This window comes from Pseudozyma flocculosa (assembly GCF_000417875.1).
Source record: "Pseudozyma flocculosa PF-1 unplaced genomic scaffold scaffold00012, whole genome shotgun sequence".
NCBI classification, from domain to species: Eukaryota; Fungi; Basidiomycota; class Ustilaginomycetes; order Ustilaginales; family Ustilaginaceae; genus Pseudozyma; species Pseudozyma flocculosa.
The window spans coordinates 733,893-757,214 of NW_006920880.1; the positions used below are offsets into that span (position 1 = coordinate 733,893).

The 23,322-nt window shown below is 65.1% G+C and overlaps 8 protein-coding genes across 8 annotated transcripts; 6 read left to right on the forward strand and 2 right to left on the reverse strand.

Annotated features, from left to right (window-relative positions):
• Nucleotides 1-343: 343 nt before the first annotated feature.
• Nucleotides 344-2,035, forward strand: PFL1_03975 (uncharacterized protein; the record flags this gene model as incomplete). Its single annotated transcript, XM_007881498.1, has 5 exons — nucleotides 344-486; nucleotides 690-734; nucleotides 899-1,628; nucleotides 1,750-1,859; nucleotides 2,014-2,035. The coding sequence occupies 5 exons, from the start codon at nucleotides 344-346 to the stop codon at nucleotides 2,033-2,035; spliced, it is 1,050 nt and encodes a 349-aa protein (XP_007879689.1).
• Nucleotides 2,036-4,222: 2,187 nt separating this feature from the next.
• PFL1_03976 (uncharacterized protein) lies at nucleotides 4,223-5,893 on the forward strand (the record flags this gene model as incomplete). The annotated part of the gene is made up of 1 exon (XM_007881499.1): nucleotides 4,223-5,893. The coding sequence occupies one exon, from the start codon at nucleotides 4,223-4,225 to the stop codon at nucleotides 5,891-5,893; it is 1,671 nt and encodes a 556-aa protein (XP_007879690.1).
• Nucleotides 5,894-8,201: 2,308 nt separating this feature from the next.
• PFL1_03977 (uncharacterized protein) lies at nucleotides 8,202-9,515 on the forward strand (the record flags this gene model as incomplete). Its single annotated transcript, XM_007881500.1, has 1 exon — nucleotides 8,202-9,515. One exon carries the CDS (start codon nucleotides 8,202-8,204, stop codon nucleotides 9,513-9,515), a length of 1,314 nt encoding a protein of 437 aa, XP_007879691.1.
• Nucleotides 9,516-10,034: 519 nt separating this feature from the next.
• Nucleotides 10,035-10,987, forward strand: PFL1_03978 (uncharacterized protein; the record flags this gene model as incomplete). The annotated part of the gene is made up of 4 exons (XM_007881501.1): nucleotides 10,035-10,530; nucleotides 10,626-10,691; nucleotides 10,835-10,867; nucleotides 10,980-10,987. 4 exons carry the CDS (start codon nucleotides 10,035-10,037, stop codon nucleotides 10,985-10,987), a joined length of 603 nt encoding a protein of 200 aa, XP_007879692.1.
• Nucleotides 10,988-11,275: 288 nt separating this feature from the next.
• PFL1_03979 (uncharacterized protein) lies at nucleotides 11,276-15,494 on the reverse strand (the record flags this gene model as incomplete). The annotated part of the gene is made up of 2 exons (XM_007881502.1): nucleotides 11,276-13,617; nucleotides 13,772-15,494. 2 exons carry the CDS (start codon nucleotides 15,492-15,494, stop codon nucleotides 11,276-11,278), a joined length of 4,065 nt encoding a protein of 1,354 aa, XP_007879693.1.
• Nucleotides 15,495-17,043: 1,549 nt separating this feature from the next.
• Nucleotides 17,044-18,107, forward strand: PFL1_03980 (uncharacterized protein; the record flags this gene model as incomplete). Its single annotated transcript, XM_007881503.1, has 4 exons — nucleotides 17,044-17,099; nucleotides 17,599-17,661; nucleotides 17,846-17,957; nucleotides 18,069-18,107. The coding sequence occupies 4 exons, from the start codon at nucleotides 17,044-17,046 to the stop codon at nucleotides 18,105-18,107; spliced, it is 270 nt and encodes an 89-aa protein (XP_007879694.1).
• A 1,866-nt stretch (nucleotides 18,108-19,973) lies between these two features.
• PFL1_03981 (uncharacterized protein) lies at nucleotides 19,974-21,094 on the forward strand (the record flags this gene model as incomplete). The annotated part of the gene is made up of 4 exons (XM_007881504.1): nucleotides 19,974-20,261; nucleotides 20,404-20,518; nucleotides 20,632-20,794; nucleotides 20,905-21,094. 4 exons carry the CDS (start codon nucleotides 19,974-19,976, stop codon nucleotides 21,092-21,094), a joined length of 756 nt encoding a protein of 251 aa, XP_007879695.1.
• A 444-nt stretch (nucleotides 21,095-21,538) lies between these two features.
• Nucleotides 21,539-23,049, reverse strand: PFL1_03982 (uncharacterized protein; the record flags this gene model as incomplete). The annotated part of the gene is made up of 5 exons (XM_007881505.1): nucleotides 21,539-22,087; nucleotides 22,214-22,321; nucleotides 22,411-22,449; nucleotides 22,568-22,637; nucleotides 22,733-23,049. 5 exons carry the CDS (start codon nucleotides 23,047-23,049, stop codon nucleotides 21,539-21,541), a joined length of 1,083 nt encoding a protein of 360 aa, XP_007879696.1.
• Nucleotides 23,050-23,322: the final 273 nt, after the last annotated feature.

Sequence of the window (23,322 nt, forward strand, 5' to 3'; positions counted from 1 at the left end):
TTCAGCTGCTTGCTTCGCTTCGCNCGGCACNNCNGCGCNCGGCGGCCAGTCCCGACTCGCGTCGTCCCCCGCCGGCGTCCTCGGGCCCGGCCGGCCCGTAGGACCCCCATCCCGACGTTGTTCGTTCGCCCTCCCGCTGGCTGGCTGGCTGGCCGGCCGGCTGGCTCGCTCGCTCGCTCGACCTCGTGTGCGGGTCTTGATGCCGCCGCCCTCTTTGCCTTTCTACCTCCATCTATCATTGCGAAGCCAACACTCCAGCTACATCAACGCCTTTCAATTCCCCTCGCCTTCAGTTCAAGCACCGTCACTGCCTCGCGCCCGAGCACCTGCACCTTCTTTCACCATGGGATCCGACGAATACCAGCCGCCATCGACCGACATCATCACCCTCACCCGCCATGTGCTGACCGAGGGCTTCAAGCTGCGCCAGGAGAGCGCCGCAAGCGGTGACCTCACCATCCTCCTCTCGTCGCTGCAGACTACCTGGTGAGTGCGCCAGGCTGTGGCGTCCGAGCGGGCGGCCTATCGACGTGGGCTGTGGGAGCGGCTCACGTGGCCCGCCTCGAGGCAGTCGCGCTGGCCGAGACGACCGGCGATGAGCGGACAGCTCACTGAACCCGTACCTTTTCTCCCTTTCCCTTGCTGCTCCGTTGCAACGCACCGCACCGCCGCCATGACGCCTCCTGCAGCAAATTTATCGAGAGCATGGTGCGAAAGGCAAGCCTGATCAACCTGTGAGTCCGACTTGGCACGGCCGGCGTGGTGTCAGCTCGCGACAGCTTTGCGCTGCGGCGTGGGCGCGCCTGTCTTCCGTTTCTGGCCCGCCGGGAACGCTCCGCTGACGGCCCCTTGTCCTGCGCCCCCCTCGGCGTCCGTCTCCCCTGTCGCCCCGCCGTAGCATCGGCGCTGCCGGCAACACCAACGTCCAGGGCGAGGACCAGAAGAAGCTCGACGTCCTCTCCAACCAGATCATGATCAATTCGCTGCGCGCCTCGGGCAAGGCAGCCGTGCTCGTGTCCGAGGAGGACGACGAGGCCATCTTTATCGGCGAGCGCGAGGAGGGCGGCACCTTCGAGTCGTCCAAGGGCAAGTACTGCGTCGTCTTTGACCCGCTCGACGGCTCGAGCAACATCGATGCCGGAGTCAACATCGGCACCATCTTTGGCGTCTACACGGTCAAGGAGGGCTCCAAGGGGACGCTCGACGACGTGCTGCGACCGGGCAGGGAGATGGTGGCCGCCGGCTACTGCATGTACGGCTCGAGCGCCAACATGGTCCTCACCACGGGCAACGGCGTCAATGGATACACGCTCGACAACGGCATCGGCGAGTTTATCCTGACGCACCCCAACATCACGCTGCCCAACCGCGGCAAGATCTACTCGATCAACGAGGGCAACAGCGCCTACTACCACGAGCCCGTGCTCAAGTACCTCGACAGCATCAAGTTCCCCAAGGCCGAGGGCGCCAAGCCTTACTCGGCGAGGTACATCGGATCCATGGTGGCCGACGTCCACCGCACCCTCCTCTACGGCGGCATCTTTGGCTACCCGGGTGACAAGAAGAGCAAGAACGGAAAGCTCCGCATGCTCTACGAGGCATTCCCGATGGCCTTCTTGACGGAGCAGGTGAGTGGCGGCCGCCTCGGCCCCGGCCCCGGCCGAGGTGGAGGCCTCGGTCCGCTCGGCGCCGACCGAGAACTGACAGCGTGCACGGCCCTTTCCCTTCTTCCCTTTCCGACGCTGCCAGGCCGGCGGCGTTGCTACGACCGGAACCGAGAGGATCCTTGACATCCAGCCGACAGAGATCCACCAGCGCTGCCCCGTCTTCCTTGGCTCCAAGGACGACGTCGAGGACCTGTGAGTGGCGCGCCTTCCTCGGACGCGTGTGCCTGGCTTTCGAGGTGACTGTGGGAGCCCTCGCTGACCATCCATTGTACTCTGTCTCGACCTTCGCCCCACCTGCGTGCTCGACGTGGCTTCCATTCATGCCCGTGGCTCCATGGTCCAACAGCAAAAAGTTCTACCAGCAGTAACCACCGGAACCCTGTGTACCTACATGACAGCCCAGCGTCAATCGCCTTGGCCACGAGGCATTCCCTTAACAGAACACTGCCGAGCAGTTTGCCATAGACCCCGGCCGTGCCTTAAACAGCGCCCGTGCCCTGTCTTCGCATGGATGCGACAGGGCAGGGAAGAAAGGGAAGGCGGATTAGGTGGCCAGCGACGATAGGGGGGTTTGCGGTTACGGAGCAAGAGTGCGACCGCCCCCAGAGGTGTCCTGCCGTTCCACGATGGAATCAATTGAGCAAGCCGTGTCCGCCTGAAAGCGATGCACACCCAGCGACACAGTCGGCAGCACGCACGATGGCGTCTCCACGCCACCGAGCGTGTCACGGGAGCGGCCTTGCCCGCCTGGACCTCTAGAGAGAAACTGACCATGTACGGTAACTACTACGAGAGTGCGCGAAACCAGGTTGGGGCCTGCCAGGCGGCGCCGGGCGTGTCGTGTTCCCTTTGTTCTGTCGGTCGACCGTGGCAAAAAAGGAGTAGAAAATCCGCCTCCGCAGACGCAGGACCTGGCAGGGCGGGGCTGAGCTGAGCCCTTTGGCTGCGCGTCCACTGGCCGGCGCAAAACCCGCTGCCAGCATCCTGCGGAGTCCGGACAAGTTAGGCGGGTGTTACGGCATCGCATCGAAACGGTGGCCTTGCTGGCTGGGCGCTAACTAGGTCGCAGGTTGCGATTGCGATGCCTTTGCGGTCGCGCGCCCTGCAGGCTGTGCAGTCGGCGTCAGTCCCGGACGCGGCCTGTCGATCATACACGGCGTCGAGGCGGTTTGGACGTGCCCATAGAGCCCCTCGCGTCGCTCACCCACGGCCACGGGTACGGGCACCACCGATGGACCCGCGCCATCTGCCCTACAAGGTCTTGGTGCGTACGTACGATCATGGCAGGGAGCGGGGGAGCCTGGTGTGCCAGAGCAACGGAACGAATCAAGGAACGTCGAGCGTCTGAACGTGGGTAAGTACAGGACCTGCCTCCCCTTTGTTCGACCCGGCACGGTGGGACCAGCAGCGAGGCGGCACCGCGGTAGGCTGAGAGGCAGGCTGGGGTCGCCGAGCAGAGTCTTGTGTTACCGTAAGTACCGCTTCGATAGGGAGGAGAACGTGAGTGACATCGACTGACGATGCGACGTCCATGTCCGGTCTGGATCCCGCACCGTGAGCGTCCGTCGAAAGAGAGGCAGGCAAGGCAGGCACGGCTTGCCCACGGCGGAGGGCCCTTTGTTCGACAGGTCTGAGCCATACACGTGGGAGATCGGTGTCGGGCTTCGACGGAGGCAGGCGTCCCTTGCCTTCCTTTCATGCAGAGTCAGTCGTCCTGGCCGCAAACGACTTGGCTGGCATACCGTCCCGCCGTCGCCCTCGTCCTTCCAGGCCTCTCCTCCGCTAACTGACCGGCCCTCTTCGTCCGACCTACATCAGGCGGACCTCAAGAATGGGGTGCCATCGCGAGGATAGTCTGCTTGACTCCATCGTCCCGAAACACAATGGAAGATCCGGTTTACAAATCGAGGCAACAGATGGGTCCAAGGTCGAGGCACTTTGATCCGCCTACGTGGCCTTTGACTAATGCCCCCCATCGGGGGCGATTCTCGGTGCGTCGAGCAGCTGCTTTCCGCTTTGCTCGACGGCCGTCCAACGTCGCCGTCCGCACCGCCCTCTTACGCCCCCTCGTCAGGTTCTCGTTCGCTGCGCATCGCCGGACTTCTGCGCCCCAGGACAAAGGGAGCGTCACCTTTCGCCCTGGCCCCTTTCCCCCCCTCTCTCTGTCTCTCGTGGCGGTAGGAAGCTGCGGCCCAGCTTAACCAGTAGCCGCCTATGTGTCCCCCTCACCATTGTACCTTTGTCTTCCCTCGCTGCGGATCTGACTAAGGGCATGAACTTGCTGCTGCAGCACACCTCGAGGCTTCCATGGCTAGCGATGGGATCTCCATGGCTAGCGATGGGATCCTTGACAGGTCCCGACCTGATTTCTCTTGCACCCGCCCCGTCTTCGTTCGTGCACATCTTCATCATCTCTCCATCATCCCAACTCCTCCATCCTTGTGGTGCCACCGGATTACTCCATCTTGATCTCGTCCACCGTCTCTCCTAAGAACATTCGCACGCCTCGCTAGTCGCCAACACCCGCCCTCGTCTCTGCCATCGCGCTTTTCGCCATGACGACCTCGAAACCAGACCGACCACCTAGCCTCTCGAAGCCCGAGCTCGTCAAGAGGCTGCACGGCATCGCCTCGCACTTCTACAGCAAGCCCGAGACCGCAGACGTGACCATCATCGTCCCCGTGCCCATTGCGGCTCTTCCACGGAGCGGAAGGTCGTCTCCGAGCAGCATTCCGGCCTCCCCGACCTTTGCATTTGCTCGCCGAAGCGCTGTGCCGCTCTCTTCGCTTCTCAACGCCAGCTCGAGCAGCAGCAGCGCCAGCCATTCCATTAGCCATTCGTCGTCTCACCGCCTTCGGAGCGAAGGGACACCGTCACAATCGAGCTCCAGCGGTGTCTCCTCGTCTGCGCCCAGCTCAACAGTCTCCTGCGCCTCGTCGGTGCCAACGACGCCAGACGTGTTCGAGCCGCAGTATACGGCATCGACCACGCCGTCATCACCGTCGTTGACCGGCTCACTGCTCGCTATTCCTCGCTCTTGCTCGGCAGGAGTGCGACGCTGCAGCGAACCCGGCGTACAGATGGCCGCACCCATACCGGCGACGCGGAGCGCCCTCAGCGTACCGCATTCGGCCAGGCTCGAAGCCGAAGGTCGCGCGACCCGTGCGATGTCGTCCGCGAGCGAGGAGAAGCGTCACCTTGCGTTCCGCGTCCACCGCGACTACCTCGTCGCTCAGTCGACACTTTTCGAGTCGCTCTTCGATGAGGCCGGTCCGAGTCGCGAGGCGGTAGGGTCGCCCACATCGTCGCGTCAAGAGGAGACCGCGCCTGAGGTTGCAGCGGACACTTCGACCTCGTTGCTCAACTCCCCGAGCCGCCGACGATCCTCGATCTGGTCACCTTCTCGCGACAACCGGCCGCGCTTCCTGCCCAAGGGTTCGACCAAGGCAAGGGCCCTCTATCTGCCGTTGCCGGATCCCTCGAGCTTCCCGGCGGTGCTGCACTACCTCTACCACGGCGACTTTGGGGCGCTTGCGCGGATGATGGAGGCAGGCGAGGCGAGGTGGGACGGGCTGATGGTCAATGCCGACTACCTCGGCCTCGACGCGCGCCTGCGCGAGGATCTGGGCGTTTGGTGGGCGCAGCGGCGCAGACGTCTGGCCGAGCCCGCAAGACAGCCTATGCCATGCCCGCGCGCGAGCATGGCGTTGCAGGGCTTCCGCTTCGAGGCGGGTGCGAGTTCCTGTGCCGGTGGCGGTGGCGGCGGCGATGCGGCAAGATCGATGTCGAGGCCCAATGGTGATGCCAAGCGGTCGCGCGACTTGGACGCCGAGTGCCTGAGTCCTCGTACCGTGCTCAGCCCGCTGAGCAGCGAAGGACTCAGCAGACGCAGATCTTCGAACCTGGCAGCGGCGACCCACGCGGCGTGCGACGCCGACGAGGATCAAGACGACCGACGGCGATTTGCGGCCGGTCCGCACGATGCTGCCCCCCAGCCAGCCAGGCCTGCCACTGGCCGCGGCGGCGATGACGGAGCTGGGGATCAGGCGGATCCAAAGGTGGTCGCGAGAGGCCGGACGAGGGCGTTTACGTTGCTGCTCAACAACCTGACCGAGAGGCGCAACGAGCTGGCCGCTCGACCACCCGGTCGACTGCGCAGCCAGACGATCGGGGAACGAGGACCTGCCGCTGCGGCGCCAGGACGGGAGCTCCCTCCGCTGTTGTGATCGGCCGTCGTTGCCCCGGGTTTCCTCATCGTTGTACCCCTAACCTTACCACTCGTCTCAAATCGATGTATCCACGGGGGAAAGCTGGGCGTTGAAGGTGGTGCTGTGGTGCGAGGAGGCAACCAGCCGTCGGGACCGGTGCCGACTGGTTGCGGCCCACCCCCGATTCGCCTCCTTCGTCAGGCTCGGCTTGGTCCGTCGGCAATCATCCGGAAGCATGATTTTAGGTCGATAGGGTTCAGGCCGGTTGGCGTGGGGCGGCAGGCCTGGCTGGCCTGGCATGGAAAACGACCACGACCGCTTATCTCGCTCGCCAGTCCCTTGCATGTGAGGGGAGGCGAGGCAGGGGCCCTCGCCAGACACCGGCTCCCACGCGTCAGCGGCTGCTCCGCTAGGGCTGGATTGGCCGTCGAGGCGAGTCTTTGACATCAACGCTTCCGTGCGTGGTCTCCCCATAGTCTCCCCATCTCCCCCCACGTCTCGGCGCTACGCTACGGCCACGCTATGTGCTCTGTACATAGGTCCATCCGATATGTCAGGGCAATCGAGATCCCGAAAAGGCATCAAAGTCGCTACGGTAAACTGCACCCCCCTCGCTCGACTCGATCTCGCATCGACTGGTACGATGGGTCTTCTGCCAGGGACGAGGTCCTTCTTCCAGCCGACCCTTTCCAGCTTGCTTGATGACCAGCATCGTCCGTCTGTTTGAGCTGTATCGGTCGCGCGGCCGAAGCAGCACCATACCGGTACGGATGCGGCAACAAGAAGGTCGGCGGCGCCCCAATAAAGCGCGTGCGACAGCCCGAACTCCGACTCCGCCAGAGACCAACACCCGTCTGCGTGGCCTGCCTGCCTGCAAAACGTGGCGGAAGAGCCGGCCGGGCGTGGCGTGGCCGAAACAGCAAAGGGCCAGAACTTCGGACGCCTCCGACGTGGTGGCACGCAGGCCTGCCACGCAGGCAGGCGTGGCCTGGTTGTGGGCCTGCCTGCAACTCGTCTTCGCCGAAAGCGGACGTGCAGCGTCAAGGAGGGACGACGATGTACTGTACACTCGCTCCACGGACGGGCAAGGATGATGTGAGCACAGCTCGCTCGAAAGGAAGGAAGGGTGGCTTCGTTGCGAGGTTTCGGCTGTGCCTTGGCGAAAAAGCGCCACCATCCCTACATGCCTGCCCGTACTTACCCACGTCCGTCGGGTGCTGTCCGACGAGCGATGACGCTCTGCTCTCTCACCAAGAGGCCGGCAAAGCCACCCAAGGCTGCGGTCTGGCTGTCACCCGAAACCGCCGCCGTCGTCGTCTAGCCAACCCACCTCGCGGCGGGCTGCTACCGATACCCTGATTGTGTGCTGGCCGACGATACGATGGTCTCGACCGCTTTCCTCGTGCATCGAGGCTGACCCTCTGCCCGAAAACCTCTGCTAATGGCCAGCACGCGACGCCGGCTCGGAACAAGGCGCTGATGATGATGACGGTGATGCGGTCCACTTTGGTCCAAGGATGCCCACCGGTCGCGCAACTGTGCCACCTGCGACTACTGTAGCTGGATCTCTGCTGCGGTCCGGCTCCATGCCGAGGGCCGAGCAGGAGGAGACACACGGGGGGAGCCGCAGCAAGGGGTTGGATCTCAAAGGCCGAAAGAAGGTGCTGCGCACGGTCGCGACCGACAACTCTGGACGTGAGGCCCTAGGACTCTTCTTGGCGAGAGAGATTCGAGGCAAGGAGCTCCGGTGTTTGAGTCAAAGGGCGGAAGGTCGAGGGAGGTGGCGAGGGGTGGCCCCATGTGTCGGGCACGGACAGACACGGAGCAGAGGCCCGAAGGAGGGAGAGGTGAGTTGCCACCCCCCGCTGAGGGTGGGTCGGCAACCGTCGTGCCTGACAGGTCGACATACCCTACGCAAGCGGCCAAGAAGGGAGAAGCCACGAATCTGGCGCCCGCTTGCACACCTCGCCCTGCCTGGCACTCCACCCGTGCCTCATCGTCCTTTCTTCTCTCTCGTCCCTCGAGCTGGCTGCCTCCGAAGACATGGTCGCAGATCCGCCGGGGGCACTCCGACAGAGCAGCCCGTTTTCTCATCCGTCGGCTCGGCCATTGTGCCAGCGGCGGACGGGGCGATGGTATATAGCCAGACTTGCCTTGACAGCCCGCCGCAGAGGCCCGTCACCCTTTCCCCTACTCCCTCCCTACGTCTTGGTCAAACGCAGCACCCCGCCCATCCCCCACCTCTCTCGCTCCTCCCTGCCCCTAGCCCCTCCTGACCGGCACTTCGCTGGCCCATAACCGTCTCCCCCACACTCGATCCGCCAGCATGCCCGACTGGAAGTCGCCCGTGACGCTTGGCCAAGCCTTTTCGGCGGCCACGGCGCTCATGTACATCTGCATCGGCCTGATGCTCGCCGACACGGCGCGCTTTGCCTCGTTTGACTGGTCCATCATCACGGGCAAGCGCGCGCGGAGGTGGCCCCAGATCCCCTACATCTTCCTCAAGCTGTGCTACTGGGCCTACATCGTCACCAACCTCTACTTTGTCCTGGCCCTCCACGAGTTCAGCTGCAACGGCGTCCTTCAGGCCATCGAGATGCAGATGGGCTGGATCACGGTGGCGTCGAGCGTCCTTCTCGCCTGCCGCGCCGTCTGCGTCTACACGGGCCGGGAGCGCACCGTCGTATCGGCCTTTCTCTTCGTCTTCACCCTCGGCCTCCTCGCCGCCTGGATGGTCGGCGTGCCGGACGGCGTGGCGGCCTGGGTGCCAAACGGCGGCAACCCGTGGCAGGACGGGACGTGCGCTTTTGTCTCGATCTCGACGCGCTACTCGATCAAGTACATTGTCACCATCGTCTTTGACCTCTGCGTCATGCTCCTCACCGTCGTCGGCGTGCTGCGCATGAACGGCAGCTCGCACATCGGCTCGGTGCTGATCCAGCAGGGCATCCTCTACTTTGTCGCCACCTTCCTCATCAACGCCCTCGTCACGGGCCTCACCCTCGCCCAGCTCAACCCGGTCATGAGCCTCATCGGCGCCATCCCGGCCTCGACGGTGTGCGTCATGTGCTCCACCCGCCTCTACGTCGAGCTGGCCAGGGAGGCTCAGCACCGTCCCGGCGGCGTCACGTCGACCCAGGTCAGCTCGTCGAGCACGGGCGAGAAGATCGCACGCCTCTTCAAGCGCAGCGGCGGCGGCAACTCCGGCATCGGCAGCGGTACGGCATCGGCCTCGGCGCAGCACAACAGCTACACGTTGCGCAGCAACACGGCGGGAGGCTTCAACGTCAAGCCGCTGCGGTACGGCGGGCGCCACCACGAGCGCTCCGCCTCGCCGGCGGGCGGCAAGTCGATGGACGCCGCCGACTCGGCCGAGGACCTCGAGGCACAGACGCTCCGCAGCAACAAGGCCGGCGGCGGCGGCGGCGGCTTCGTCGCCATCACCGAGAGCCAGGTCGTCACCTCGGAGCCCATGCCCGACTACCTCGTCGGCAACACGGCCTTTTCGCCCACCCGGCCCGCGGCCGCGCAGCAGTCGCCCGTCGACGCCCGCAGCGACGGCGGCGTCGTGTCGCCCATCGGCGACCATCCCTACTCGCAGGACATCAAGAGCCACTACCCGCGCCTGAGCCGGTCCTGAGCCGGAGTTGCGACGGCCCGGTGGCGTCACTGCGGCCTGCATCATTCCTCCTTCTCTGTCCCCATCGATCCTTGCCTCGCCACAGCATAGCATACCCTCTTTCTTCCAGTGTCGTACCTCTCCCCCTCCTCTCGCTCCGCCTATTCCCCCCTTGGCCTTCCCCCTGCTCGTCACCTTCTCTCTCTACGTTATCGCTGCTGTATAACTAATCGGAACGCTGCGCCGTGGTCGTGCTGAAATCCCAAAAGCGTCGATACCTACTGCCGACCGCGAGCCTCGCGCCGGTCGTCGCCGGTGGTGGTGCAGCCTGGTGCCAGGGCTGAGCGGGGGGCCGAGGTCCGCGAACCGAGATTTGGCGGGCGGCCCGCGACTTTTTTTTTCTTCCCCGGGGCACTCGCCCTCGCCCGCTCCACATGGATGGGGCTCGCCGCGAGGGCCTTGTGAGGATCGATCCATCTGACCGTCACCGCCACCTCGCTCTCTCCACCCTGTACTCCCCCGGCCCCGTTGAAGAACAGGATGCCATCAGAGATCGACGACATATTCTCGGGCAAGGTCCCATCCTCGTCATCCACCACCGGCGTCGGTCCATCCACCTCTTCGTCGTCGTCCTCGGCCCCATCGAAGAAGAAGAAAAGGGGGGACGGGAAAAAGGACCTGGCACCGTCCTCGTCCAGCCTCGACGTCCCTCTGGCGTCGTCGAGCAAGAAACGGAAACAACCCAGCAGCAGTAGCAGCGTCGACCTCATCTCTGAGACTGCGACCGCGACTGGATCAGGGGTCACGGCGGTGAAGAAGTCGAAGAAGGACAAAAGGGCAAAGCAGGTGCAGGTACAGGTTCTCCACGATCCGTCCGCCGCCGTCGTCGTCGATTCCACCACCAGCGGTAGCGGTGCGACGTCGACCAAGGGAAGCAAGAAGAAGCGAAAGGGCGGTGCGGCAGAGGGGATAGAGGGATATGATGCGGAGCAGCAGAAGGAGCTCGAGGAGTTTATGGATTCCAGAGGATCCAGTCGTACGTTCCACCCCCACTCGCTCCCGTCTCAGCTCGTGCTTGGGCGTCGCTGACACTCTCCCTTCTTCACTTGCCTTGCCGCATCGACACGACAGGGAAGAGGACAGACGATGGTCTGCCCATCTACTCCGAGGCCGAACTCCGGATCGGTCAAGGCGGAGGTACGTTGCCGTTGCCGCTGCCGTCGCCGTCGCACTGCGCTGCGTTGCGCCTCGACCCAGCACTTGGGCCCAAGATTGGCTGGCAGACCACCTCTAACCCTCACTTTCGGATCCTCCCTCCACCACGCCATCCGCCACAACAGACACGCCGCTGTGTCCGTTCGACTGCGATTGCTGTGAGTCGACCTCCTCCCCCTGGTCCTGCTCGGGCCTGCGAAGCCGCCCACGACGGCAGCGCATCGCTGATCCATCGCCCTCTGCCCTGCCCTCGCGTCGCGGCCTCGACAGGTTTCTGAGCTTGGCCGCCCGAAGCAAAGCTCTTCCAAGGAAGCCAACTTCGCACCTGGCCTTCTTCGATGCAGCCCTCTGCCCTGCTTTGCCTCGTCCGACAAGAAAGGGAAGAGCGTCGCTTGCTATCAAGTGTTCCGAAAAGAGAATGACTGAAGACAAAAGGGTGCGATGGCGATGGGCCTGGGGATATATGGACGGACGGACGCACGGGACGCTATGCCGGAACAACATTGCCTGCCGCCGAGGTCGACGACGGACGGCGACCCTTTCTCTGCCCCCTAGCGCCCCCGGGGTCAAGGTCCAGGGCTGCTCCGCTCGTCGACGGCGCGGCCGATGCCCATCCCGACGCGGACGAGGGTCTCGATGGCGGCGCGCGAATTGTCGAGGATGTCGTCGTCGAAGACCATGCGGCCGCTCTCAAAGACGAGGACAATCGTCGACCCGCCAAACTTGAAGTAGCCAAACTCCTGGCCGCGCTGGACGCGGTCGCCCTCGCTGACGGTGAGCACCGTGCTGCCGACCATCATGGCGCCGATGCAGACGGCGTAGATGGTGCCGAACTCGGCCGAGTGGAGCGGGACGACGGCGCGCACGTTTTCGCCGTAGACGTCGATGGCCGAGCGGATGGCCATGGGGTTGACGGTGTAGTACTGGCCCTCGATCCACGTCACCTTGCCCACGGTGGCGTCGGCGGGGCAGTGGAAGCGGTGGTAGTCCTGCGGCGCCAGGCGGAAGATGGCCACCGAGCCGCCGTTCTGGTAGGCGTCGAGTCGCGGCTCGTCCTTGGCGGCATCGCCGAGCAGCCGGCCCACGGTGAAATCGCGCCCCTTGATCCAGATGCGCGTCGCCTCCTGGACGCTCTCAAACGCCATCATGCGGCAGTCTGCGCCGCTGACGAGCCGGCGCGCGTTGCCGGGCTCCGAGTTGGGCCGGGCGTCGGGCTTGAGCTTGCGGTAGAAGAACTCGTTGAACGTCTTGAAGCTGTCCAGGGGGTCGCGCACCTCGTCGAGGTCGAGGTTGTGGAAGGCGATGAAGGGCGCAATCTCGCGCGCGCTGCTGGGGCTGTCAAACTTGATGCCCTGCTTGACGCTCATGTTCTTCAGCATCTTCTTGATCCGCGCGCCCTCCATGCGCGACCGCGCGCCCTTGTACAGCAGGCGGATGCCCAGCCGCACGTAGACCTGCATCTTTTCCTCCATCAGCTCGCCGCTCTGGCGGTCCTGGACAATGATGTTGGCGCTGTTGGCGCCGAGCGAGTAGTTGCCCTGGCTGATCTTGTTGACCACCTTGGTGTACCACTTGCGGTGAGCCTGGTTGGCAGTGACAAAGTTGGTCACGGCCAGGCTGTCGACGCGGCGCCAGTCCTGCGACGCGCACACGGCCAGGTGCGTGACAATGTCGACCTCGCCCTTCTTCGATAGCCGCGGCATGTGGCACAGCGGACACGACTTGAGGCGGATCACGCGCTCGACCGACGAGCTCGCGTCGTCGTCGTTGACGGGGGTGCCCTCGACCTTGAGCGCCGGCGGAGACGGCGTCGCCGGGTCCGAGCTCGACGACGATGACGCCGGGCGCGGCTTGGTCAGGCGCACCCCTGCAGGCGCCGCCGACGCCGACGACGACGACGCCGACGACGTCTGAGATGTCAGCGAAAGGCCCGACATGTCGCGCTGGATCTGTCCGGCACCGCCGCTTTGCTGATCGCTGCTGCGAGGGGGCGCCAGGTCCGGGATCGGCTTGCTGGTGGGCTCCGACGCGAGGCCGACGACGGCCGACTGTGCGCTAGGAGGTACGGGAGCCCGAACCTCGCTGTCGGCCTTGGTAAAGTAGCCGTCGCGCTCCACCGTCTCGTTTCCGCCGGCGACGGCGGCGTTGGCTCCGGTCATGTCGAGGTCGCGGTTGTTTTCTGCGCCGATGTTGGCGACGTAGCCGAGCGACCCGGGCGTCTGGGCGCCGCTCTCGAGGCCGCCCTCGGCGATGCGCCGCTTCTGGACCCACGGCTTGCGGATCTCGTCCTCGAGCGCGCGGATGACCTCGTCAAACGTCAGCTCGTCGTCGTCGGGGCTCTTGCCGTTGGCGTGGAAAAAGCCCTCGACGGTCGCCGTCGTCAGCGTGCTGCCGAGGCTGTCGAGCATGCTCGTCAGCTCGAGCAGCGACAGCGTGTTGCTGTCGTTGGTGTCGTACTGCAGCGCCAGCTGGCGCCAGAAGCGCTGGCGCAGCGCGTCGTACGGCGTGAACTTGGCCTCGACCAGCAGGCTAGGGTTCTTCTTGGTGCCCTTGAACTTGACGTCCTCGTCCCTCTCCAGCCGGGTCAGCGGCAGGTGGAACTCCTTCATGCTGTGCAGGCCGTCCTCGCCGGCATCGTAGAGGCCCGTGGCCGGATTCGGCTTGGGCGCCAGCTCAATCAGCTCGGCCACGTCGATCGACGCGCCGCCGACGTAGTCGTTGGACGACATCTTGTCCCAGTCATAAATCTGGAACTTTGTCTGGAAGTTGGTCTCGTGGCGGCGGACGTGGAAGAGGAGCTTCTCGTTCCACACCGGGTTGAGGGTGTGCCGTGCCACCTTGGTGCGGAACACCTTCTGGCCAAAGCTGACGATGGTGAACGGGTCCATGTCGAACGACGTGTGGGTCACTGCACGGGCAGGCGGGGTGGGGTGGAAGGGAAGGAGGAGCAACGGCAGGGAAGGAGCAGCAACGGCAGGGAAGGAGCAGCAACGGCAGGGAAGGTGAGCAGGGGGCAGTCTCCCGGCGACTCCAGCCGCGCCATGCCGCTCCCTCGGACTCACTGTTCTTCCACCTCGGCAAGTCCGACGCCTTCTTGACCTCCATCATGACGATGCCGATGATGTCCATGCCCATCTCGGCCTTGAACGAGTAGTCGCGCTTCTTGCGGTCGTCGCGGGCCCGCCTTCGCTTCCGGCGGCCCTTGGCCTCGCCAGCGTCGGCGGCGGTCGAGAGGTTCTGGCTCGTCTTGCGCCTCCTCCGCCCGACGCCCTTGACACCCTTGACGCCCCGGATCTTGCGGCGGCGCTTCTCGCCGCTGTCGCCCGTCAGACCACCTTCGACCGCCCCTTCGCCGGCGGGCGTCGTCATCGAGCTGGGCGCCCCGGATCCGGACAGGCTCGGGGTTGATGCGCCCGACGAGGCCTTTGACAGCTCGCCCGTCTTGCGCCGCGAAAAGATGCGGCGATAGCGGCCGCCCTGCTGCGGTGGCGGCACAGCAGCAGCTGCCGCAGCGGCTTGCTCCGACGACGGCGTCGTCGCGCCAGCACCGTCCGGGACGCCCGCGATTGACGAGTAGTGCTCGTTGTACATGGCCTCGTCGTCGGTGTCCGAGAGCGAGGTGCCATCTTCGTCGTCGTCATCGCCCTCGGAGCCGGACACGCTCGTCGAGCCGTCGTCGTCGTCTTCATCGTCATCGTCGTCATCGTCGTCAGTGTCGCTGCTGAGGCCATCGTCGAGGAAGTCGTCGGTTGGGCCGGCGGTGCCGACAGACTGAGAGGCGGGAACGGCGCGGACCGCCGAGGCCTCGCTGCCGAGCGAAGCCAGCGCGAGCCGCTGGTAAATTTCCTTTGTCGACCAGGTGTACGGATCCGACGACGACGAAGAGCTCGCGCTGCCGGCGGCGGCGGGACGAGCCTGCTTCGTAACCTCGAGGAAGCCGATCTTGACCTGGACCTCGCCAGTGGCTTCAGAGTCCGGGCGCGAAGATGCGACGGGTAGCCAGATCGGGCTGACCTTGTCCCAGTCGGCCTCGCCGTTGGGGCACCACTCGCGCACCAGGAGCGAGCACTCGCCCAGGTAGTCGTCGCCCGAGAAGCGGTCCTTGTCCCACAGCACAAACTCGAGGGAGCTGACGGTGGCGTTGGCCTCGTCAAGTTGGATCGAGCCGCGCGGTGGCTTGCCTGCGAGCATGGTGGCGGCCGCCACGAGCGCCTCTGCGCCCTGGCCGCTGCCGGCTCGGGACGGCGTCGAGAGCCCGCTCAGCCTGCGGCGGAGCTTCATGGGCCGGGGGACGCCGCGGCCGACGGCCTTGGCACCGGCCGCTCCGAACTTGACGGGCGCAGACAGGATCTTGGTCGCCGCTCCGCCGATCTTGCGGGCCGATGCCGAGGAGAGCATCGACCTGGGCCTTGCGCCCTTGGCAATCGGGGCGGCGCCCTGTGCGGCAGCGGACGATGCGGGCGTCACGGCGTCGGCCAGGATGGCCTGGACAACGTCGGGGTCGACGCCGTCGACGGCGACCGTATCGAGGTGCGGGCCGAACCATTCCGGGACGACGTCGTACTCAAAGGTGGCCTCCCTGTCCTTCCACACGGGGTCGAGCGTCTTTGGCTTGACGGCGGTCTGGTGGGAGCTTTCGGCGGTGCCGGGAAGGCTGACGACGACAAAGGGATCGGACTTGCCGTTGCGGTCCTTTGCCGCCAGGCCCCGGGCCGAGAGGATCTGCACCCTGAGCCGGCACATCGGCTGCGAGCCGCCGGCCTCGTCTTGGGTAGGAGCGGGCATGCTGGTCGACACGGAGCGCAGCACGCCGTCGATGCAGTGGCTAGGCGATGCTTTGGGCGGTGACGGCGGCTGAGGCGATGATGCGAGGAGAAGGCGTAGAGCGGAATGCGATGCGGGGACAGGGTATATAGAATGCGTGATCGTCGGAGCGTTGGAGAAGGAAAGAGCGCTGCTGCTGCTGCCACGAAATGCAGGCGAAGAGGATGGCGAAAACGATGGCTAGGGCGAATACGATGAGCAGCTGAAGGAGGTTGGAGAGGAGAGAGGAGGTCGAGGTCTGGAGTAGGCAACGAGCAGTCCCCAACAGTCGACGAGGGCGTGAGAGAGAGACAGCAAGGATGAGGCTGTGTTCGCGAGCGGACGGCGTGAGGGGTGTGCGCGCAGGAAGCTGCGCAGGCGGGCTCGACGTCGAGAGCAGAGGTCGACGATGGCGAGAGGGGTGGCTTGCGTCAATATGCTCGGTCGGCGGGCACCAGCTGGTCAGGCTGGTCAGGCTGGCAGGCGGGCAGGCGGGCAGGCGGGCAACGCACGGTGGAAGCAAGACGTCAGCGCACGGTGCATCGATCTGCCCGCTTCCTCGCTCGCGGCCCTCGCCACCCGGCCTGGCCAGCCCGCCCGCCCGCTTGCCTGCCTGCCCCTCTCGCTGCGCTGTCTGCGTGCGTGCATGCTTCTTCTCTCCTGACACAGCAGCGACGACACGCTCGCACGGCTGCCTGTGGTCGTCGTGCCCTCGGCCCGAACGAGGAGCGGTCGGTGAGCCAGGTACGGGGAGCTGTGCTGCTGCTTGCTTGAGCCTCTCGGGTCCCGGCGGAGGCCTGCCTGCTCTTCTCGCACCCGTCACACGCACGCACGTCGAAGAGGCAGCTAGCCTTGCTTGGTGGGCCTGGCAGCGCAGGGCAGGACAGGGCTGGACGGGGCCCGGTTGGGCTGGCTGCCGCTCGGCGTCGCTCGGCTCCAGAACGGGCGGGCGTCTGCCAGAAGGACGGCCTTCCACACAGCGGGTGCGGGGCCAGGCCAGCCAGGCCCAACCTTGCTTGGGCTTGGCGGGCCTGCCATCGCTCGTGGAAGCTCAAGAGCAGCGAAGCCGCTCGGCCTATGACGGTTCAATCTCCGTCTCCCGAGTTGACGTCGGGTCGGGTCGAGTCGAGTCGCCTGCTGGTCTCTCGTCCGGGAAAAGCGTCGCGGCCAAGGCACCCTCCAACTCGCCAGCGGCGTTGGCGCCCCGTTTTGAATCGCGCCGGTTTCAAATCGAGGGTCGCGGGCGCTTTCTCCTGGCCTGGCGGCCCCGAGGCGGGCACTTCAAAATCGCGGGCAAGCCGTGCAAACCCGGCCCTCTTTGTTGAATTCGCTCCCTCACCCCCGTCGCCTGGACTTCCCGGCTCTGGCCTTGCCCGCCACGCCCAGGGTCGTCCGGTGCGGTCGAGGGCCGTCGTGGCGGAAACACAGCTTGAGATCCCCGCAGCCCCAGGTTCGTCGTCACCACCACCACCACCACCACCACGTTCCCCTCGTTCCAACACCCGCACCTTTCATCGTAGAAGCTGCAAAGATGGTCGCCGGACAAGCCATCAAGAACAAGGCTCGCCAGCTCTTCATGAAGAACTGGTAAGCGTCCCTTTGCCACACACCTGCCATCCCCGCGCCGCAGGAAAGCAACATGCGACGAACGGGCACGCACGCAGCTAGCGAAGCCGCCTCTGCGTCCTCGGACCTCGTCATCGGCCCAGCGCATCGTCTCGGAGCTCTACGGCAGCGCAGGCGGCACGACCTTGCTGCAATCATGTCGACATGGATGCGTCGATCCGAGGGCGCAGCCGCTCTGCAGCGATCCCGGCATTGGCTAGCAGCCCCGAGGCTCCTGAGATTTGCCTCGAGTCAATCTGCATTCTCTCGGCGCGCTCCCGTCGTCGTCGTCGTCGTCGTCATCGTCTGGCTTGAGCATCTGATGCTGGCGACTGGCGACTGGCGAGAGCGAGCGCAGCTGGCGGCCAGGCCGTGGTGGTCGACTCGGTCGTCGGGAAGGTCTTCCGGATCTTTGCCACACCGTGTGGAGCTGTCCCACTGACCCTCCCGCTCTCTGTCCTTTTCTTCGCACGTCTCCCAGGTACTCGCCTGAGGTCATTCCGATCTACATCATCACTGGTCTCGCTGCCGGCGGTGCCACCTGGTGAGTATCGCTCCTGCCCATCAACTCCGATGCCTCGCCACGCAGCTGGTCCGCAACAGACGGTTTGGTGTTGCGCCGCAGGCATCACTTGTCGCGCAAACGCGTTCATGATCTGGCGGCGTCCTCGCAGCGCGTGCTGACCCGTCCTGCCCGGCTCTGTTCGAACTTCGCGCTCCCGCCCCAGGTACCTCACGCGCCTGGCTCGCGGCCCCGATGTCATCTGGGACCGCAAGAACAACCCGACCCCGTGGAACAACGTTGAGCCCGGCACCCAGACCAAGCTCATGACTGTCAACGTGAGTCGGCCTGCAGCTCCGACGCCAGCTGCCGATCGATCCGAGCAGCCCAGTCTGACTTCCTCTTTGCCTTGCCCCCTCGCGCCTCAATCGCTCCGTCCCGACCCTTAGCAAAAGTTCGACAAGCAGTACAGCCGCGACAGGCTCTAGATGCCTAGACTCTGGTCTGCGAGGCTGAGGAACTGCGGGTGGAAGCCTGCTGCTACACTTTGTCTCCGGATCTCATTGAATGAACTCGGCTGCTCCTGATTCTCCAGTCTGTCTGCGTGAGGGCCGTGGAAAGCGCAAGGGAACGAGGAGCAGACGCGGACGGATAGCTGGGTGCTCACGATGCGAAGCGACGACCGACGACCGGCGAGCGACGTGCGGAGTGGCAAGCATGCTAAGCCCGTCCCGAGCCGGGCCAAGATGGAAGCCAGGTGCTGCAGCATCTCGGACAGACGGCGAGGACTTGCTGCGCCGCGGAGGCGGGCCGACATGTATGGTCATCGGGGCACGGCTTGTGCGATCCGATCCGGTGAGGCCCTGGGTCGGGTGTATCGAATCCGGCTTGGAGCAAGAGGGAGGATCGTTCGGCGGCCAGGGCCAGCCAAGATGCCGCATCGGTTGTCACGTCTTGCTCCTCGCCCCCTCCCCCGTTTGCCAACCCACATCGACACCTGCCTCCTCTCTGCTCTACGCGGGTGGCCTTGGCTCTCTTTGGCGCTGCCATGCCCGGGCCGGCCGGGCAAGCTGGACCGTCGGCGTCTTGTCGTCGTCGTTGCCGTCGTCGCCATCGTCGTCGCGCTGCCATGCGATCGATGCTCAAACTCGCCGCAACCTGCTACCCGTCCGTTGCCTTCCTCTCACTAGACTCTTATCTCGATCTGCTCCTTCGCCACGTTTCCGCTGCGCGGCTGACCGCTGCTCGGCTGGCCGCTGCTAGCTGGCGACGACGGGCGGACGGAGAGAGGCTGGCGGTGACCTGGCCTACGGCTGGCCCGCCTGGCTGCCACGCGACGACGATTTGCAGCCCGCCCCTCTGGCCTGCTCGCCCCTTTTTTCCCAGGCAGCGGCAGCAGCAGCAGGCCCGCCGCCCGCGGTGAATTTCGAAAAACCCGCTGGCAGGCCTCGCCGATCCGTGGCTTGCCTGCTGGCTGGCCCCTGCCTGCATCCAGCACGAGGCAGGGCAGCAGGCGGGCAGGCAGGCAGGCAGGCCGGCAGGCCGGCCAGGTAAGGGCTCGGACAATTTGCCTCTCGTCGTCGAGAGTTTATGCGAAGGCCGACAGAGAGGCAGCAGGCGGATGACGACGACGGCGGACGATGGACGATGCGATGCTGCCAGCGCTGGCCACGCATCCGCCCGCCCATGGCATCGGCATCGTCGTCGTCTCTTTGTTGCAGAGCCAAATGGCTACCGGCGACCATACTGCAGGCCGCCCCCTCGGCGGTCGTGTCTGGTGTGCGTGGGTGCTCGCCTTGAGCCAGGCCGGGGATGGCCCGAAACGAGGCCTGGCCCGCTCGGTGGCTGGGCTGAGGCGGGCCCAAATTTAGAGAGCGGCGTCGAGGCGAGCAGGGCCAAAGAGGCAGGGCAGGCAGGCTAGGCCAGGCCGCCGGCTGTCAGCTGCTGCGACGTCGTGCACCTCTGTCGCGCCCGGCTCGCTTGACCCCACCTCGACGCCCCCTCCCCTCCGCACCCCACCAGCCGCCCAATCCTCTTGGCCGAGCGGCTGGCAGCCAGGGCAGATCGACCGATCGAGATCCAGTCGGCCAGTCGGCGGTTTGGCCCTTTTCGCATCACCACCAGCGTCCACCACCGCCACCCAGCTATCACCACCCGTATCACCACCAACACCACCGCCATTGGCACTTCTTGCAGCGCTCGCCTCTCGCACCGCCTGCCATCCTCCGCGTCACCTTGCTACCGCCCGGCCCGCTCTGCCCTTCCCGCCAACGTCCGTGCACGCGAGCCCCTGCCCTCGAAAGTCCACCACCCGCCGCCGGCCAGCTTTGGCGCGCCTATAGCCCCCATCCACCATGATCGGGCCAAGACTGCCCCTTCTGCTCGCTGCAGCCGCCATCATCGCCTGCCTGGCAGCCACGGTGCGAGCTCAGGGCGGCATCCCCGTTGTAAACGACCCAACCGCGGGGGATCCGACCGCCGCAACAGCAGACGGCACCGCAGCATCCGACACGGGCTCACCCAACCCGGGCGCATCGACAGGCACCACGGCGGCAGGCTCAAGCACAGACGGCGGCCTCACCAACGTCACCTCCCTCGCAGGCACATGGTCCAGCGGCTCCATGGCCGTCGAAACCGGTCTCGTAAGTGGCAGACGCATCGTCCGTCCGGCCCGCCCGCCAGCAGTGCCGTCCAACCGTACGGCTCACGGATCGCTGACGCCGCAACCGCATCCACCCTGCGGACCACATCTGCCCTGCTCGACCTCACTCTCCGCACCCACAGGAATTCTTCAACCCGATCTCGCAGCAGTTTAAGCTGCCCAAAAACTCGGGCATCTCGTACAGCTTCACCGACGACGGCTTCTTTGAGCAGTCCAAGTATCGCTTCGAGTCGAATCGTGAGTCGGCTGCGTGGCGTGCGGCGTGCGCCATCCTTGGCCAGTCGTTCATCGATGTCCCCATCCCCTCCCGCTTCCATCCAACCCCTCACTCTCTGCGACGCCCCCTACAGCCAAGAGGAATCGATGCTTCAAGGCATCGCTCATCTGGCAGCACGGCAGGTACACGCTCCACGCCAACGGGTCCCTCACGCTGCAGCCATTCGGGCCGGACGGCTACATCCAGGTGCTCGATCCCTGCGCGGCCAAGACACAGCAGATCTACAACTACGACGAGTGAGTGTGGCCGCACGCACACACACGCACGCGCAGTGCCTACGCTTTGGCCGCATTCCAGCCGAGCTGACATCGACGGCGACCCTCGCCCCTATTCTGCCCTGCTGCAGATGGGAGCTGATCCCGCAGTGGTACAACTACCTCGACGGCCACCTCGGCTTCCCGTCGGACCAGACGTCCAACTACGCGCTGCAGCTCTTCCAGTTTGACGGCGCCAAGATGCCCATGATGTGGCTCAAGTACCGCCCGCCCACCATGCTCCCCACCCAGCAGCTCTTCATGAAGGTCCTCAACGGTTGAGCCGCCGCCCTTGGCCGTTGGCTTATCGCTGCTCGTTCGCTTTCCTTGGCCCCCCCCCCCCCCCCCCTCCCCCCTTCCCTCGCTTGGCCCTCTTGCCGTTCCGTTCCGCTCTGCTTTGCCGACTTCCAACTATACCTCTGTCGTCCTGAGATGCCCTTCGCCTTGCCACTGCCACTGCCACTGCCACTGTCGCCGTCGCTGCCGGGGCGATGCGACGGGTCGGGTCTCCTCCTCGACGACAAGCCTGTCCTCTTCCGCCCGATCCTATTCGCGCTACCGCTACCGCTACAAGGCCCTCCTCTTCGATCCTCACAGGCCGGGTAGGGTGCGGTGCGGTGCGAATGAACAATCTGCATGTCCCTCTCTACGTCGCCTGACTCTCGCTCACGTCTGGGAATCGAGGAATTGAAGGTCGTAGTGGATTGCGTGCCCACGGGGATGGCATCAGGACCGTAGCGGATCACCGGCATCGCTCCATACGTTGTCGCCGTCTTTACCCCCCTCTCCCTCTCCCTCTCCCTCGTCGTCGTCGTCGTCGTCATCGTCGATGCTAAAGAGTTGCTCCGAAGTCTTGCCCGTCGATACGTGTGGACCCTCCATCCCCTTTGTCGTCGTCGTCGTCGTCATCGTCGTCGGTGAGAGGGCAGAGGCGGTGCTACCGTGCGAAGGAGGCGGGAGGGATGACGAAACAGTGGGGTTCGGATCGAACCGCACCCTCCTCCCGCCCCCGCCCTCGCCCTGCGCCTCCAACCCCATTCCCCCTCCACCATGACGCTGATCGACATCGACATCGACATCGACAACGTCGACGACGACATCGTCATCGTCATCGCTGGCGAATCCATCGCCGTACTCTTCCACGTCGAGCGGATCGTACAGCCTCTCGACCTCTCGGCGCGCCCGGTAGCGCAGTTCGAGGTGGTACGTGAAAAACAGGCCGAGCGATGACCCGACCATGTTGCACAGTACGTCGTAGATGTCGAAGCGCTTGTACTGCCCGCCGGTCGGAGGGGGTTGGACGAAAGTAGGAAATGGAACATGGGTCAGCGATTGGGGGATTGGGAGTGGCATGTCAGGGAGGAAGAGGGGAAGAGAGGAAGGGGGAAGGGAGGGACGTACGGGGAGAAGGCTCTGGACGATTTCGGAGCCGATGGAGCCGCATGCGAAGCAGGTTAGGAAGGTGAGGAGCAGCGCGGCGTTGCGCCATATCCATACCCTCCTTGCGGACTGGCCGTGGGTAGAAGAGGGAGACGAGGGGCGGTCAGTACGAGGGACAGCGGTGGACGGCGCATCAATGAAGAGATTCGGAGACGCACCTCGTCGACGTCCCAGACCATGTAGAAGAGCGACGTGGCCTGGCGAGAGGGTGTGGAGAGATGAGGGAGATCCAGAGTCGGCTCGATCGGGTCAGTCTATGCTGTCTGTGCACGGCGCGGAGAATCGAGGCGAAGGGGATAGCGGGGAGGGACGTACGAAGAAGAAGCAGATGAAATGGAGCACCTTGTCGTTGAGCCTCGTCCATGCCTGGCCGTTGGGATGGAACCTGTGCGTCTCAAGCATCACAGTCCATCAGCATCCCAGCTCTCTGCGTCTGCGCGCCCTCGAAGCAACCGATGAAGCGCGACCGCCCGAACTCACCCGAGCAATCCCAGAAAGACGAGATCCAGCACGTTGAGGACGATAAACGCCGGGCGGACACGGAGCGGGACGACGGGCTGGCCGTCCAACCCGCCCGTCTCGCTGGCGAGCTTGATGCGCACCGAGCGCAGCGCGAGGGACTTGAGGTGCTCCCACCGTCGTCCCGATGCCGAAGACGACGGCGTGACGAGCTCCACTACCTCGCCCAAGTACCCTCCGCCCGATGGGGGACGTATCGCGCTGCCGCCGCTCCGTCCGCTGCTGCGACTGCGACTGCTGGTGCGGCTTGGTTGTGCGCGTGTTTCGAGACGTGGCATCGTGATACCGTGGCTTCGAGGTGACGGCAAATGCGTGTGACGGTGGTGGTGGTCGTGGTGGAAGATGGGTCCTGCCGATTTCCACCTCAGGGTCGGGGCTCGACCCTTCTGCTGGCCCTGGCCGACCTGCCCGGCAAGTCGCCTCCGCCACGAGGGCGTCCGTGCGCGCCGCCAGCGCCAGTCTGGCCAGCTCCAAGAAATCCACTGCGCCGTTTCCGCCATCGCCTTCCAGTCGACGTTCGAACAGCCGGCTCTCCTTCACTCGATGGCATG